At 39.0% G+C, this 14,916-nt stretch overlaps 1 protein-coding gene across 8 annotated transcripts in view; it reads right to left on the bottom strand.

Moving 5' to 3' along the window:
* Positions 1-256: 256 nt before the first annotated feature.
* hlcs (holocarboxylase synthetase (biotin-(proprionyl-CoA-carboxylase (ATP-hydrolysing)) ligase)) overlaps positions 257-14,916 on the bottom strand; it is a 171,124-nt gene continuing 156,464 nt past the window's right edge. For all 8 annotated transcript variants that reach the window (XM_048540527.2, XM_048540529.2, XM_048540531.2 and 5 more), the window contains 2 exons: positions 12,681-12,894; positions 257-498 (listed from right to left, as the gene is read on the bottom strand). In XM_048540527.2, coding sequence (XP_048396484.2) covers positions 324-498; positions 12,681-12,894 — 389 coding nt within the window. In that variant the 3' untranslated portion in view covers positions 257-323. The remainder of the gene's footprint in view (positions 499-12,680; positions 12,895-14,916) is intronic.

Genomic DNA, 14,916 nt, shown 5'->3' with positions numbered 1-14,916 from the left:
GAAATTGGAGTATCTCACCAAGAAATAGCTGACATGGGGCAAAATTCTGCCCCTGTTTGTTTTTCAATGAACAATCAAGAATGTCATTATACCTCTGACTCTGGAGAGAACAAATATCTCCACAAGTTCTTTCCCTGAAGAAGTACATCACTTCCAGACCTCAGGCAGTCAATGCAACGAAATAACCACTCACTTAACAATGACCAAAGTTGGGTGGTCATTTGTTGCGCAAGAGTAACAAGAAAAAAGGCAAAACAAAATTTACTCATTTATTTATTCCTTACTCCAGGAAAACAAAATTTCCCCAAAACCTGATGGCATTTTTAATGATGCTTAGTGATCATCAAGTTACGAAGCATGTCGAACGAGTTTCCATCAGGCTGCACTGTAACAATGTCTTCATCATTTTCCAGCTGAACCTGAAGAAAGCCCGAATCATCCAGGCCAACAACCCACGCTATTGGACCGTCCTCTTTCCACAGTCGTACCTTTGTGCCACTACCAAAATGAAAGGAAGAATTAATAAATTCACAAAAAGATGCTCATGTAAATATATGAAGGCAGAGTTTATGGTCAGTTACGTGATTAATACATTCCTTTCCTGCTATGTGTTAAATAGGCTATAGCAGAGGGCCAGATTTCCTTCGACATAGCTTAATCAATGCCTTCAAAAAATAGGGGCACATTTATGATTCAACTTTTGTATTAGTGCTAAGTGATTATAATCTCACAGCAATATAGCAGAAATCCAGCGTTTGATCCTGACCTGACTCGAGCAAGATGAGTTATCCCGTATCAAGCTCTGACACTGGATTTAGATAATGTCAACAAACCAACCGTAGCTGAGCAGTACTGGTTACCTTATTTAAGGAAGGATGTGAATGGTGGCAATTCGGAGAAGGCTTTCTATAGCTATTCATGGAATGGGAAATTTGCCTTATGAGGAAAGGCTGGTAAGGCTTGTATCCACTGCATTTTAAAAGAGTTAAGAGGTGACTTGATTGAAATATAAAATCCTGGAGAGTCTGGGACAGGATAGATGTCCGGATGTGGTGGCATTGTGGACTACTAATCGAGAACTCCAGGCCAATGCCCTGAGGTCATGAATTCAAACTTTTCCACATCAAATGGTGTGTATAGGATGAGCTGAAGGCCTAAAATTGTTGATGATATTCTCGCAGCTGCATGATCTTGACTGAGTCCTGTGAACATTCACCACCGATTGGGATCGCAAATGGTGTAAAGAACAAGCTCAGCCTCCAGAATACTCGTCGATCAAGAGGTCCCCAATGGGCAGAGGGTCATTGATTTTTTTTCCCTCTCTTTTTCATTCTTTTTACTTACTTAAATGTTCCTTTTGTTGCGAAGTTGGGTAGAGCGCTCGTGGATTGGGAGGCAGGAGGTTAGAACTTGGTGTTTGTAAAATGCTAGGGAAGAAAGCATTGTGTGATCCCTTTAAAAGATAATGTGCTTTTTCGATGCTAGAGATTTTCAAGAAACGTCTGAGTAGCTTGAAAGTCTGCAACGATAGGCAGCACCCAAATTGAAACATTTGTATCAAAAGGCCATAGGGTTAGCAGGCCAAGCAGTTGTTTTGTTTTGTTATCAAGACAACAAGTTTTGAATTTAGCCAATCAACTTGAACCAGCCACTTAGGTACCAAAAACCAAATAAATTTAAATCTGATGGTTTTGACAACATTGGACCAATCCTGTTGGAAGAAATTGATAATGTCATCAAGAGTATAAAAGAAGGGGCAGTTGGCCAAAGACAGGAGAGGGAACTGCCATTTTTGCCAGTATCTTTGATTTAGATGGTGCTTACTCTAAAGCTTAGAGAAGGCTGTGACAGCCAATGATTCTTTCTTGAGCGGTGACTGCTGTTAACACTGGCAAATGGAAGTTCCAATAAAGAAGAATCGATGGAGGGAGCGTTCCTGACAGAACATTCATAGAGTCCCTATGGTGTGGAAACAGGCCATTCAGCCCAACAGGTCCACAGTGCCTCTCCAAAGAGCATCTCACCCAGACCCATTCCCCTACACCTGCATTTCCCACATCTAACCTAAACATCCCTGGGCACAATTGGCAATTTAGCATGGCTAATCTACCTACCCTGCACATTTTTGAACTGTGGGAGGAAACCCAAGCAGGCACAGGGAGAATGTGCAAACTCCACACAGGCAGTCACCTGAGAGTGGAATCAAACCTGGATCCCTGGTGCTGTGAGGCAGCATACTAACCACTGAGCCACCATGCCACCCCACAGAGAAGGAGAAGGCACACAGCATTCCGGAAGACGCATAATCTGGCTGTAATTTTGAGAGACTAAATTCTACTTTTTAATTTTATCTATGTGGAACTTGTATTTATTGGAACAGTATACCATTAAGATCTTGTTTTATTTGGGAATAGTTAATAATTAGAAGGGGTTTAGTCGGTTTGTTAATTTAGTTTGTTCATTGTTTGAGTTAGATAAATAAATTACTATTTGTTAATTGTAAAGTGAGTGTCAGAGGTTTATTTTTACTTAACCACTAGAAGTTGCTGCAAAAACAGGTTACTGCCTTCCCACACTCCTTTTAGCAGGTTATAGGGTGAGGCATTCCTATCTGGGTGTTTCAGTTTTAGTTCTCGGTGGAGTGTCAACCTCCGTTTTATAACACTTCCTTTTTCATCTTTTATTAGTCATTAGATGTTCATATTTAAGCAAATTGCTGTTGTCAAACCTTCATTTAACTACATTTAACAAAATCTCAAAAGAATCACTTTGATAAACTCTGTGAGCCAAGACATATTTGGCGTTGAGGATGCAATTCGGGAAAATGTGTAACAGAAGGGAAAAGCAACCTGATGCTCCGAAGACCTTCTGTATTCCAGGGTGGAACATAGCAGACTGTGAATTTGGGTCTGTAGCTAATATGTTAGCACAATTAGGGCTCCTGAAAGGATAGGGGACGTTTATAACAGGAAAAACGAGACAACTGGAGGCCAGGTTTCTGTGCTGTGCAAGTGCACTGAACGTTGTAGAAATGATAACTCTTCGTGGTGTGGTTTGAATGCACCTTTGTTTGTTCGTTGCTCAATGTCATCTTGTACAATTTGTGTCTTTGTATTCTCTGGAGCTGAAGATCTGGGGACACGAAGTTTTAGTTTGCATTTTGGGAATGTCTGGTGATTTGAAAGTGTAGTTCGTGCCTGTGTGTGTGTGTGTATTAGTGTGGAACATGTATGGTTAATGTAATGTCCTTTAAAGAAAACATCAGTGGTTGTGCAAAACAAAAATCTGCAAAATGTTGATTCAAAAATTTGGTTTATGGAGCTTGGTAAAAACTTACCTTTTGGAATTGGCTGTGTATGGTGTTGGACTTGGGCAAATTTTAATTCCAGAAACTACCATGTACGAGATTTCATTTTCTGGCCAGAGTGAACCTCCAAATACCATTTTGACACAAATCAGTCTTTAATTCCAGATGATAAGATTGACTCATCGTTAATATCCAAGTGATAGGGATGTTGGAATGTTGAAAATGTAACTCCGTGTGCAAGGATTTAAGAAAGGCAAATTTAATAAAAAGGTGGGTTTTTTTCTTCTTTCAAGGAGAAGAGACAGATGATGTAACTATGTGCAGGAATTTATGCCCCACCCCTTTTTTTATAGTCCATACTAGCTTAATACTAATAAACCTATTCTGCTTGACATGGAATGGATGGAACTTGTTTGTATCTTTAAAAATTGGAGGCACTGAAGGCTGAACACATTTGCAAAATTTCAACATCACAACACAGTGATTGATGAGGCTTCCTCAATCCATCAAGCCATTCACTCATAACACATTTCAGTGTTGGGGAAGTACTGTGTAAATATTAATTGTAATGAGTGCCTTGGTATTCTAAAACATTTAGATGAAATAGTTACCTGAAAATTTAAAGGAATTCTGGGAAATGGTAATGCGTAAGCACACAGACTCAGTGGATTCAGTGCATACAAAAATGATCAGTGGCTTTAAGGGATATAAGAAGAATTATGACCAAAATAAAAAGTGTGATTGGTGGTTATATCAAAATGTTACAGAAATGAAAGAATATGGACTCTGGGAGGAGTAATAGTGGACTGCGTGAAAGGGCCTATTGGATTGCATACAGATATCCAATCTTGAGCATTTGTATGATTAAACTAATAGGTGAAATTGTAATATGGTAGGGCAGTTAGTGTATGTAAAAAAAGGCCGAGCTAAGATTCAGACGGTGTAGGAATCTGTAGTAAGGGAACGCCGGGAAAAATAAAAGGCAGGAACCATAACTTGAAGGTAAAGCAGGATGAACATTAGAGCTGTATTGTTTGATACATGTATATTGTAGCTCAAAGGCGGTACCTGCATATGGAGGTAGTTACCACTCAATGGTACAATCATTCAGAAAGTTAGCAAGGAAGGATACCAATGAAGAGAGCTGGAGAAATTTTGAGTCCACGTATAACATTATTTTACTGTTACTGGGTGATGTGATCTTGGATAGGGAACAGAAGAATTAAAATAAAACACAAATTAAGGAACCTGAATCTGGAATATGCTACATTTTTCAGAAAATTATATACATAGATTAACTGAAAAAATATACAATCGACTAACAGCCAGGTGGTCTGGCACACACTTTTTTTCCCTTTCTCCCTCTTGCAGGTTTTAAGGGCCCTCAGCTGAAACAGGATCCTCAACTCCAGGATGGGAGCCGAAATAGATTAAGTTGCATGTATGTATTTGACACTACTGGGCGGTGACTGTAATTAAGGATATTACCGCCATCAGTGCAAGAATGGAAAAACTAATCCTCTGTGGGGTCCTCTCAAGTTAGAGCCTAGCAGAGGCAGACAGTCAGATGGCATGGATTGCTGCTTCCATCGTGCCTTGATCATATATTAGGGGTGAGATATATATTTAATGGTTGGTCCTCAAAGGCCACTGCAATCATTAATTTGTTAATACACCCTATTGTTATATTATTCCTATTGTTGACAGTTATTTTCATTGTAATTTTAATCTTCAAGTGTAGGCTGCGTACTCTTATTATATGTTCTTGTACAGCTGTCGTTGATTTGCATCTGCATCTGCAATTGTTAACATGCGCTGTCAAATATCATCGGGGTGGATTGTATAGGATGGGCTGTAGGACTAAAATTGTTGATGATATTTGACAAGCTGCATGACCGTGAATGAATCCTGTGAACATTCCTGTACTTGCCAAAGATGTTTTTCTATAACTGTTTTTCAGTGCCTGGCTGTTTGTTACACTGTATAAGGGAGAGTTCCAAGGTGCTCCGCTTGACCTCGGACCAGGATGGTGAACGGTGCCAAGAACAACCTTGGCCTCCAAACCAGCTGTCGATCAAGGGATCACCGACAGGCAGAAGGACGTGAGGGTCATTGTATTTTCCCTGGCTTTTTCAATCTTTTATTTACTTAATAATTGTTGCTTTATTTTTTGTCTTTTATTATTACTCAGTAAATGCTCATATTTAAGCAAATTGCTGTTGTTGAGCTTTCTCTTAGCTACTTTTAACTGAATCTGACAAGAACCGCTTTTGTGCTGCACCAGTGTAGCAAGACTTTACAAATTTTATATTCCATTCCCCCTTGCAATAAAAGCCTTTTCACAAAAGCACGCTGACTCTGTCTGGTTGTATTATCATTTTCGAGACATCCTGCTACTATTTCCACAGTCATGGATTTCAGCATTTTCCAAACTGCCTTTCACTCCCTTTCTGTCTCCGTTTTATCTTGTCCAGTGGCATTACATTTGTGGTTTTCCAATCTGCTGGGTGCATCAGGAGATCATGGGGAATGCTAACAACTCACTAGCTTCACTGAGATAACAAGGTGTAGAACTGGATGAACACAGCAGGCCAAACATCATCAGAGGAGCACGAAAGCTGATGTTTTGGGCCGAGACCACTTCATTTTTTTTCTAGGCCCGAAACAGCTTTCCTGCTCCTCTGATGCTGCTTGGCCTGCTGTGTTCATCCAGCTCTACACCTTGTTATCTCAGATTCTCCAGCATCCACAGTTCCTACTATCACTGGCTTCACTCACTGGTTTACTGCCCAGAGGCTGGGTTTCATTGGGCCTTTACTCTGACGACACTCAGCTATTCCTGTTCACCATATAATGTGATTTTTCTACTGGTTTTCTGTTGACGACCTATGTAACATCCAGTTCAAAGTTTAACAACACAGAAGACCGCCATTATCACCATTTCCACTCCCTCATCATTGACATCTTTCTCCTTTCTTTAAAAACAGTTTTACATTAAGTCAAACCATCAGCAACCTCTGAAATCAACACTGGTTGGGAAACATATTTATGTTTACTGACGGTGAAATACTGGAAGATTTTTGCCTATTTGACATTCTCTGGATAGAGAAAGGTTTTATCATGTGATTTCATGGAAACAGAAGTCAAACATTTAGTACGTGCTGTAAGTCCCCTGTCTTTTTCTTAAACTGTAAACTGAGTGATTCTGGAGAAAAAAACCAAGCAAAGGTTCTCTACCAGAAGCTTCTGGAACTTGATTGAATTTCCAAATACCAGAATTTCTGTCCACCTGACAAAACCTGTTGTAGCAACAACTAATTCTCAGAGATGTAAATCCAACCTTGCTGGAATTAGGACTGGTCTCTACCGTCATGGTCGGTAATTCAGTTTCGTCAACAGTAAACACAGTGGGTGAGAAAAGGCATCACACTTTATTCTTTGCTTTCAGACTTAACTGTGCACAGGAGTTACTTTCTTCCCACTGGCCAAGACAAGGGAAGTCTTCACCAACTCATATTTTTGTGTATTGTGTATGGGATTAAGGGGATATAGTCTTCTTGCCAATTCATCTCTAAGCTCTCAATCAGAATTTACCACTTGCTTTATGAATAAGTTTTACTTGTGATAAATGATTAATTTTGATTCATTAATGATGTTTGGTGAATATTTCTTTTATCCTAGACAGCACTGATAAAGATAAGTGATTATTTTGGTAACTGGTACAACTGATGGAGTGATGGATCTTTTTATTAGCTGACTCTGTCTTGGCACTTGTCCTGCGTCAACTACCAATTGTGCTGCACCTTATGTTTGTAACCCTTTTGTCCTTATCATTAAATTCTTTTGTGATCTCAAAGTCACCATCTCTGTAACCTCCTCCAAACCAACTCTGATCCTCTGACCTCTACTGCATCATCAGACCACTGATGGTTTTGTTTTCTGCAAATGCGGTTCCACATTTAAATCCCTCTACTTCATTATTTTTTTTAAAAATTCACATCTCCAATGAAATTTTTCCTAATCCTTTCCTAACACTTGATACTTTGGCTAAGTTTTGGTTTCTGTCATGTCTCTATGAAGCACTTTGAGATGTTTATGCTAAGGCCCTGTTTAAATATGAATAGTTATTGCTCACTTAATAAAGGTAAAGCTTTATGACATGATTGGGGCTTTGCTTTTCCTAAATAATTTTACTTTCATTTAGGTAAAATGGCAATGCACCAATTACATTTGGCTCTTGTAATTAAAAACACAAACACTATTGAATCAATCGCACATTTTATCTCAGCAAGTTAGTATTGTAAATTATTTCGATCAACTTGTTCGGACATGTTAGGAGACACCTCTGGAACAGTTGCGATGTGAAACCTGTCTATTTGGCCCAGAGGTAGGGTCAAAAGGTCCTAAATAAGTATTGTAGGATGCAATAAATTGCCTCTGGTACTAGCAATCAAGGCTCTTGTTTTCAATTCAGGAAACTCAAATATGAGTCCGGGCCAGCAATCAATAAAATATGTTATTTTGCTTAAAAAGTTGGTAAGAGACACTCAAACTCCATTCTGGTAATCTCAGTTTAATCTGAGAGAACAGAACTTCTTTTTTTAAGAAAAGCTCTGTCCTAATTTATCATTCACTAAGGTGGGCCATATCTCTTAGCTACAATTGTAACAGTAAATGCAAGATCTCCGTGAGCAGCTAGCCAAAATGTATAAAACCCACAAACTTTACCCCAAAAATAATCAATGCTATTTAATCCTTCAGAGAAACATTCAGGATAAAGAGTTTTAGAATTCATTTTTTCTTCACTTGTACAGAGTAAATTAATCACATTTTATGATTTTGATTTCATTACCAATTGAAAGGGAATTGTAAATATTGGTGTTAGACAAGACGATAATATACTATATCCATAAGATGATAGAAAACTGTTCCCCAGTGACTCTATGGTACAGCCATTGATTAATTTAGAACCTAGCCATACCATGAACAAGGAAGTCTTGAACTCAATTCCGAAGCTGTGTTAAATTAGCTAATCTCAGTCATGACAAAGATATGGATGCTAAAACTTTCCAATGCACTCTTGGAGAGAAAGACTGAAAAGAGAAAAATAAACGGCCAAAGCTTCAGTTCCTAAGCCATGCCCATTGATTTCAGCTATAAGTTGTGCCAGAATGAACCTGCAGCAAAGACAGGTGTAAGCACAGCTGTGAAGCCCCTGGGTTTGAAGATAAACTGATAATATTCAATGTCTAGCTTGGGTCAAGAGCACCACAGTAGCCAGTTTCACAGTATCAGAGGAGAAATATTGGGGGTTCAAAGAAAGTACACAAATAACAAACACAACAGACAGGAAGCAAAAATAAAAAGATGTACTGTATTCTAAACTTGTACACATATCTTCAATCTAACTCATGGCAGAACAGCAGAGATTCAGCAAGTCAGTCAAGATGCCTGTTGTTGGTTCACAAATGCAAACTACAATTTCATTGCCTGAATTAATTCAGTTCCAAAATAAGAAAGTTCACAGAGTGCAGCAAAGAAAAAAAAGAATAAATCATTTGGTACTTATGGGTTCATTTATTCAGGCAGCTCCTGACCCAAGCGGTCATAAGAATTCATTTGGATGTAAATTTTTTAGTCTGTCTGCTAAATAGGCCAAACCACTAAACTGATGAGAGAGCTGAACCAAATCAAATCATAAAAATGTTCAAATATACTTAGATGCTTCCCAGTCTTCAAAAAACATTCTAAATAATACATTTATTACATATTGCATTCACAGAAGTCTTGTTGTACTCGTTACTTTAATTTGAAGATGGTATTGATTAAATCCTCAAGTTGAAGAAAAAGCCCAGCCAACATACCGTTGCTTGGCCTACAGATTTTCTAGCCAGTGGATTTTCTGACATATTTTAGAAGTTGATAAATATTCTTAAAATACATGCAGTATTCAAACAATTTTTCTTAGGAAGGCATATATTAGAAACAAAAATGTTGCTAAGCTTGCTAAAATGCTGAGACATGCAATTAACCTCTCAATCTTTTTTCTGGCATCTTCCGCCACTCAGTCTCTACACTGGACTAAATTTCAACACAAGAAAACAAAACAGTATTTTCTTTTCAGTTCCAACATCTGAATCATTCTGTGTTAATCCATCTATTTACTTTGTGTGTGTGCACAGCCCAATGCTTGGCTCCAACAGTCCCTGTCCTTGGTTCTTAGTAAAATGCATTGCCAAATCTCTCTTTGTTCAGGCAGATTTTCAAAGTGTTCTTTGCAAACAGTCTACTTGAATTACTGATTGAGCCACCTTTTGTAGATGACAAGAAATTACTTTCAATGATTTTAGAAGAACCTGCTTGATTTGTGGGAGCATAGTATGCAGACACAACACATTGCAGATTTGTCTGTTGTAAGATGCAATGATGTCGAAAACTGACAAACAGCAAGTCAGGCCAATGGGAGAAAGGAAAAATAAAAGGGCTCAACCCAGGAAGTTACTTTCTCAGCAACTGGCTTTAAAACAGGATTAATAAGAATGGAGGTGGTTGTATGAACTGGGAAGAAAAAAAACTTCCATACAGTTATCCTCACTTAAAAAGGTGCCTGCAAAAGTAGTATTCTTTGATTTCAGTTTCCAGAAGTTTGAGTTATAAGCAGAGGCTAACAAAGTTAATCTTGTTTGTTTTGGAAAGGACACTGAGGCAACTTGAAAATTACTTACAAAGATAATTCACATTGAAGATCCAACCAATTGTTTTTTTTAAAACATCAGTAAAGGTTTCTTAAAACTTAAAAGAAATAAACAGCCTAACAGTAACAAGCAGAAAGAACAAATGGGCTCAACAGACAATAAAGGGGCAAGAGCATTGTTGAAACATAACAGTTTCAAGTTTGTGTTGGCAGGGAAGAATACTGCGACAGTTAAGATCCAAAATTTAATTCTCCAGTGCACTGAAATCAAGAACTTCCAAGACCAGCAGAGGCAGCTGCAGCAGATAGTAAGCTTCGCAAACAAACTTATGAAAGCCAACTGTCCTTGGAACTGAGCCTGCTGCAAATTCCTTGCAGAGGCATCAAGACCTCCTTGACAGATTTTACAATCAAAACAGATGTAACTTTCCTTTGATTCATGCTACTCTGCTTTGAAATGTATAGGTGCTGACTAATAATTTAATCTTCATGGTCTTCTGACTCAACAGGTAGCAGTCAACAAAAATAGGGTTTTAGGGAAGGAGAACACTGTAGTGATTTTAACGAGGTCAGCCAGTGAGACCTCACTGAATATGAGTTCCTGAATGGGGCTGTTAATCTGGTCCAATCAGGGAATCCTGGTTGACAGATATAAACAGGAGTGTCAGATATCCTGCTCACTCTGACAGCTGGCTCTGAAGGAAGTAGATCAGTGTCAAGGACTCTCCATATGTAAATAAAGGGTGACTCTGTGATGGAATACCAGCCTCCATGGAGTTATTTCAGTGGCAAGGAGAGTGGGATTAATGATGCAAACCATGCAAAAGCAACTATTAGCTGAAGCCCTACTGAACTTCAAATAGGCACTACAACTGGTTTTATCATTGGGAAATGCAGCAACTGGACCATATGAGTTGCAGGGTATTCCAGTGGAAGTGGACACCGTCGCCAATCCAACTGATCTTAGGGAACACCACATGAGTGAAGGCAATTACACAGCCTCACTAAGAACAAATCCTGAACAGAGAGAGGATATCAAAAGGCCGACATAACCAGAACTGAAACCTTTTTGTAACAGAGAGATCAGATCACAGTAGAGGATGGCAAATTATTATGGAGAGCAAGAGTGATTGTCCTAAGAAAAGTTCACTGCCAGATACTGGCTGAACTCCAACAGATCTTCCAGGGTTTTCCAAATTAAGATATTGGCAAGAAATCATGTCTTGTGGCCAGGATCAGATGCAAACACAAGCAGTGTTGATGGGGCAATGCCCAGAGTACCAACAAGAACAGAAATTACTGCCAGCAGTGCCCCCAAATTCATGGGAATGACTGGGTAAATTCTTAACTTACACATTGACCGTGCAGATCCTTTCATGAGGTCAATGTTCTTAGTCATTGTGGATGTCCACTTAAAGAAGCTGGTTATGGTTAGAGTTCATATGTCAAACACGGGAACAAGAATAGAAAAACTGCACGCATGTTTTGCAAGACAGTCGATAGAAGTGTTGGCAATCATTTAACAGAATGGAATGCAAGTAATTCCTGAAGTAAAATGGTATTTGATATATAACGACAACTCTATACCATCCATCATCCAAAGGTTTGGCAGAAAGGCTGGTCCAAATTTTGAAGGCAAGCTTAAAGAAAGCGTACAGCTTCACTAGATATCAAACTATCCCTGTTCCTATGTGATTATAGGACCATCCCTCATACAAATTCAGGGACAGTTCCAGCAGAGTCGCTCATGAGGAGAAGACTCTGCAACAGGTTTTAATCTGATCTTTCTGGGCCTGAGGGGTGGGGAGGGGTGTAATGGCATCAGGAATGCTAATGCTGGACACAAGACTCTGCTAAGTGAGAGACAGTTTACTTCAAGGGACGAAGTTTGGTAAAGGAGCCATGGGAATGACACTGCATGGGTAGGAGTCATGGTTGACGCATGGTCAGGTCCAGCGACATACAAAGTTCAGGTAGGTGCGACAATCCTAAATAAGCACCTGGACCATATGCAAGCTGCAAACTTGCAAATGGTATGGCAGCAAAACATGTCCGGCTCATCTGTTCTGGAACCCATGGGTTCTCCCTCTCGATCAGGCATCGAAGATACCTCAGAATCTGAGACGGACATAGTGGATGTCGCTGCCTCTGCCTGAACAACTTTGCCATTTAAAGAAGTTTATTAATTTCTTCTGAGACCGTCTGGGTGCAAGAGGTGAGCTAATGTGCATATGCACTGCCCATATCAGAGGCAGATTTGGAGGAACCCAATCCGGTGCTAAAATGTCCCAGGAGGAGCTATGAAAAAAGAACCACCCTATATCCATGGACTTGGACTGGGAGGGAAGTTGTGATTGTAATGAGGTCAGCCAGGTGAAACCTCAAAGAACCCCTTGATTGGGGCTGTTAATTTGGACCAATCAGGGAGCCCTGACTGACAGATAACATACACGATGTCAGACATGCTGTGCACTCCAGAGCTGGCTCTGAGGAATCCGTATCAGTGTCCAGGACTCTTCTTGTGCTAATAAAGGTGATTAGATAATGGGATACCAGTCTCTGTGAAGTTATTTCAAACACTTCTAATTTTTCCCCAATTGCAAGTATGATTTGGGTAACTGGATCTATTCTATACAGCAAGACTATATATATTTTCTTCCATAATTTGTTTCTACATACCTGTGTAGCCATCGTTTATAATAGAGTGGTAAAACTCCATTTGGCCCTTTCTCCTGGAAAATGCTCATCAGATTTTCAAAGATAGTGACGGTTCTTGCTATCAGCAGGTCTATTCGAAGTGTCTGCAAATCTGTTCCATTCTCTTTGTTATGTTGCTGGATGATATCATTGATACAAATCGTGGGGTTGCTGTTGCTTACATTGAATCCACAGCCTTTTGGAGAAAAGGACCACAATCTGTCTTAACTTTGTATGAATGCAAGTGATAAACATGCACAATGTTTTTAATCCTCAACAGGATAAACATCACTCAAGAGCAATTTTGGCTAGCTGAGAGGTTTGAGATGTAATATGACAGTGATCATTCAATCAATTAATTAGTTAAATAGAAGGGAATTGTAAGGTCACAAGTAAAATAGCAATAATCTGTATCAAATTAACCCAAATGACTGATACTTTATTTATACCAATTCTAACTAGTCAGCATCAGCTTAGGTAACAAAAACACAATATACTGGAAATGCTCAGCAGGTCTGGCAACATCAACAGAGAGGAAAATGGAATTAAATATTTCAGGTTATTGAATACTGATGAATGGTCAATAACCTGAATTGTTAAAACCTTCTCTCCTGGCACAGCTGCCAAGCCTGCTGATTATTTTTAAGAGTTATCTGTTTTTATTTCAGATATCTAATATCCATATTTCGCTTTTGTTATCAGCTTGTACAATACACAGATCATCCAGTGACAACTGAAAAGTTTGAATAAATACTCATTTTGTTTAAGTCATTGGTTTTCTTGCTTCCACTGAAATTCCATGAGAATAAAAACCTCTCATTAAGTAATACTAAGCTCAACTACAAATTGTGTGTCAGTAATGATTTCAGGCATTTATAGGTTTTATTAAAAAAAATGCCACTTTCAAAACCTGTGTCTATTGCATGAATTTGGTCAACCAGTTTTACACTTACTAAATGCATGATTTTGTAGCAAAACAACTTCAGTTATTTCCATCTGTCCTGAAGAAAATAGGCAATTGGATTGGAGCTGACTAGCAGCACAACTGATGTGCATCCTTTTAGACACTGAAGTGTGTGCATTCTGCTTAGCTGGTCTTTTTCAATTGTAAATACTGAAAGTTACATTATTATCCCTCCTTTAATGAGAACAGCGTTTGAATGATTTATTTAAGGTCTTCATCTCTTGTTTTGTATTCCAGAGTGATGGCTATGAATCTTTAGCAGTTGTGAAAGCAGCAAAAGCTTTCACAGGTACCTCTCTGATCCTAAAGCTATTCAACAGCTCTGTGAACAAGTAGCTTACACAATCAAATAAAGGGCTGTTCTAGTGTCAGTCATTCATATGAGACTATCATCGCTGAGACCTAATGAAAAAACTGTTGCATGTCAAAGCTGTGCTTTTTATTTCGAAGGCCCACTTATCAAATTTGGTAATGTACAGTCAAGTTACTTGTTCAGCAAAATATAACATTTAAATAAATTAATATTATTCTAATTTTAGTTCCAATTATTCCAAATTTAAGTAAGCTATGGTGAGTGAAGCTAAAGCCAAGTTGAGACAAAGCAGCTTAAAATGTGACATGGATACCTACAGCTAACAAACATGTAGGTGGATAAATCCATGAGATCCAATCAGGTGTACTCGAGAACTCTGTGGGAAGCTAGGGGAGCGATTACTGAGCGCCTTGCCGAGATATCTGTATCATCATTAGCCACTGGTGAGGTGCCAGAAGACTGAAGGTTGGCTAATGTGATGCCACTATTCAAGAAAGGTGGTAAGGATAAGCAAGGAAACTGTAGACCAGTGAGCCTGGCGTCAATGGTCTTCAAGTTATTGGAGGGAATTCTTAGGGAGAGGATTTACATATACTTGGAACGACAAGGACAGATTAGGGATAGTCAACATGGCTTTGCGCATGGGAAATCATGTCTCACTAACTTGATTGAGTTTTTTGAAGTAACAAAGTGGATTGATGAGGGCAAAGCAGTGAATGTGATCTTTTGTGGACTTCAGCAAGGTGTTTGACAAGGTTCTTCATGGTAGATTGATTGGCAAGGTAATCATACAGAATAGAGGGAGAACTAGCTACTTAGATACATAACTCTTTATTCATTAACAGGATGAGGGCATCGCTGGCTAGGCCGCATTTATTGCCCATCCCTAATTATCCAGAGGGCTATTCAGAGTCAACCACCTCACTGTGGGTCTGGAGTCA

This window comes from Stegostoma tigrinum, chromosome 12, assembly GCF_030684315.1.
Source record: "Stegostoma tigrinum isolate sSteTig4 chromosome 12, sSteTig4.hap1, whole genome shotgun sequence".
NCBI lineage: Eukaryota > Metazoa > Chordata > Chondrichthyes > Orectolobiformes > Stegostomatidae > Stegostoma > Stegostoma tigrinum.
Note: the sequence above shows the minus strand (reverse complement) of the source record. Positions and strands in the feature narration are given on the sequence as shown.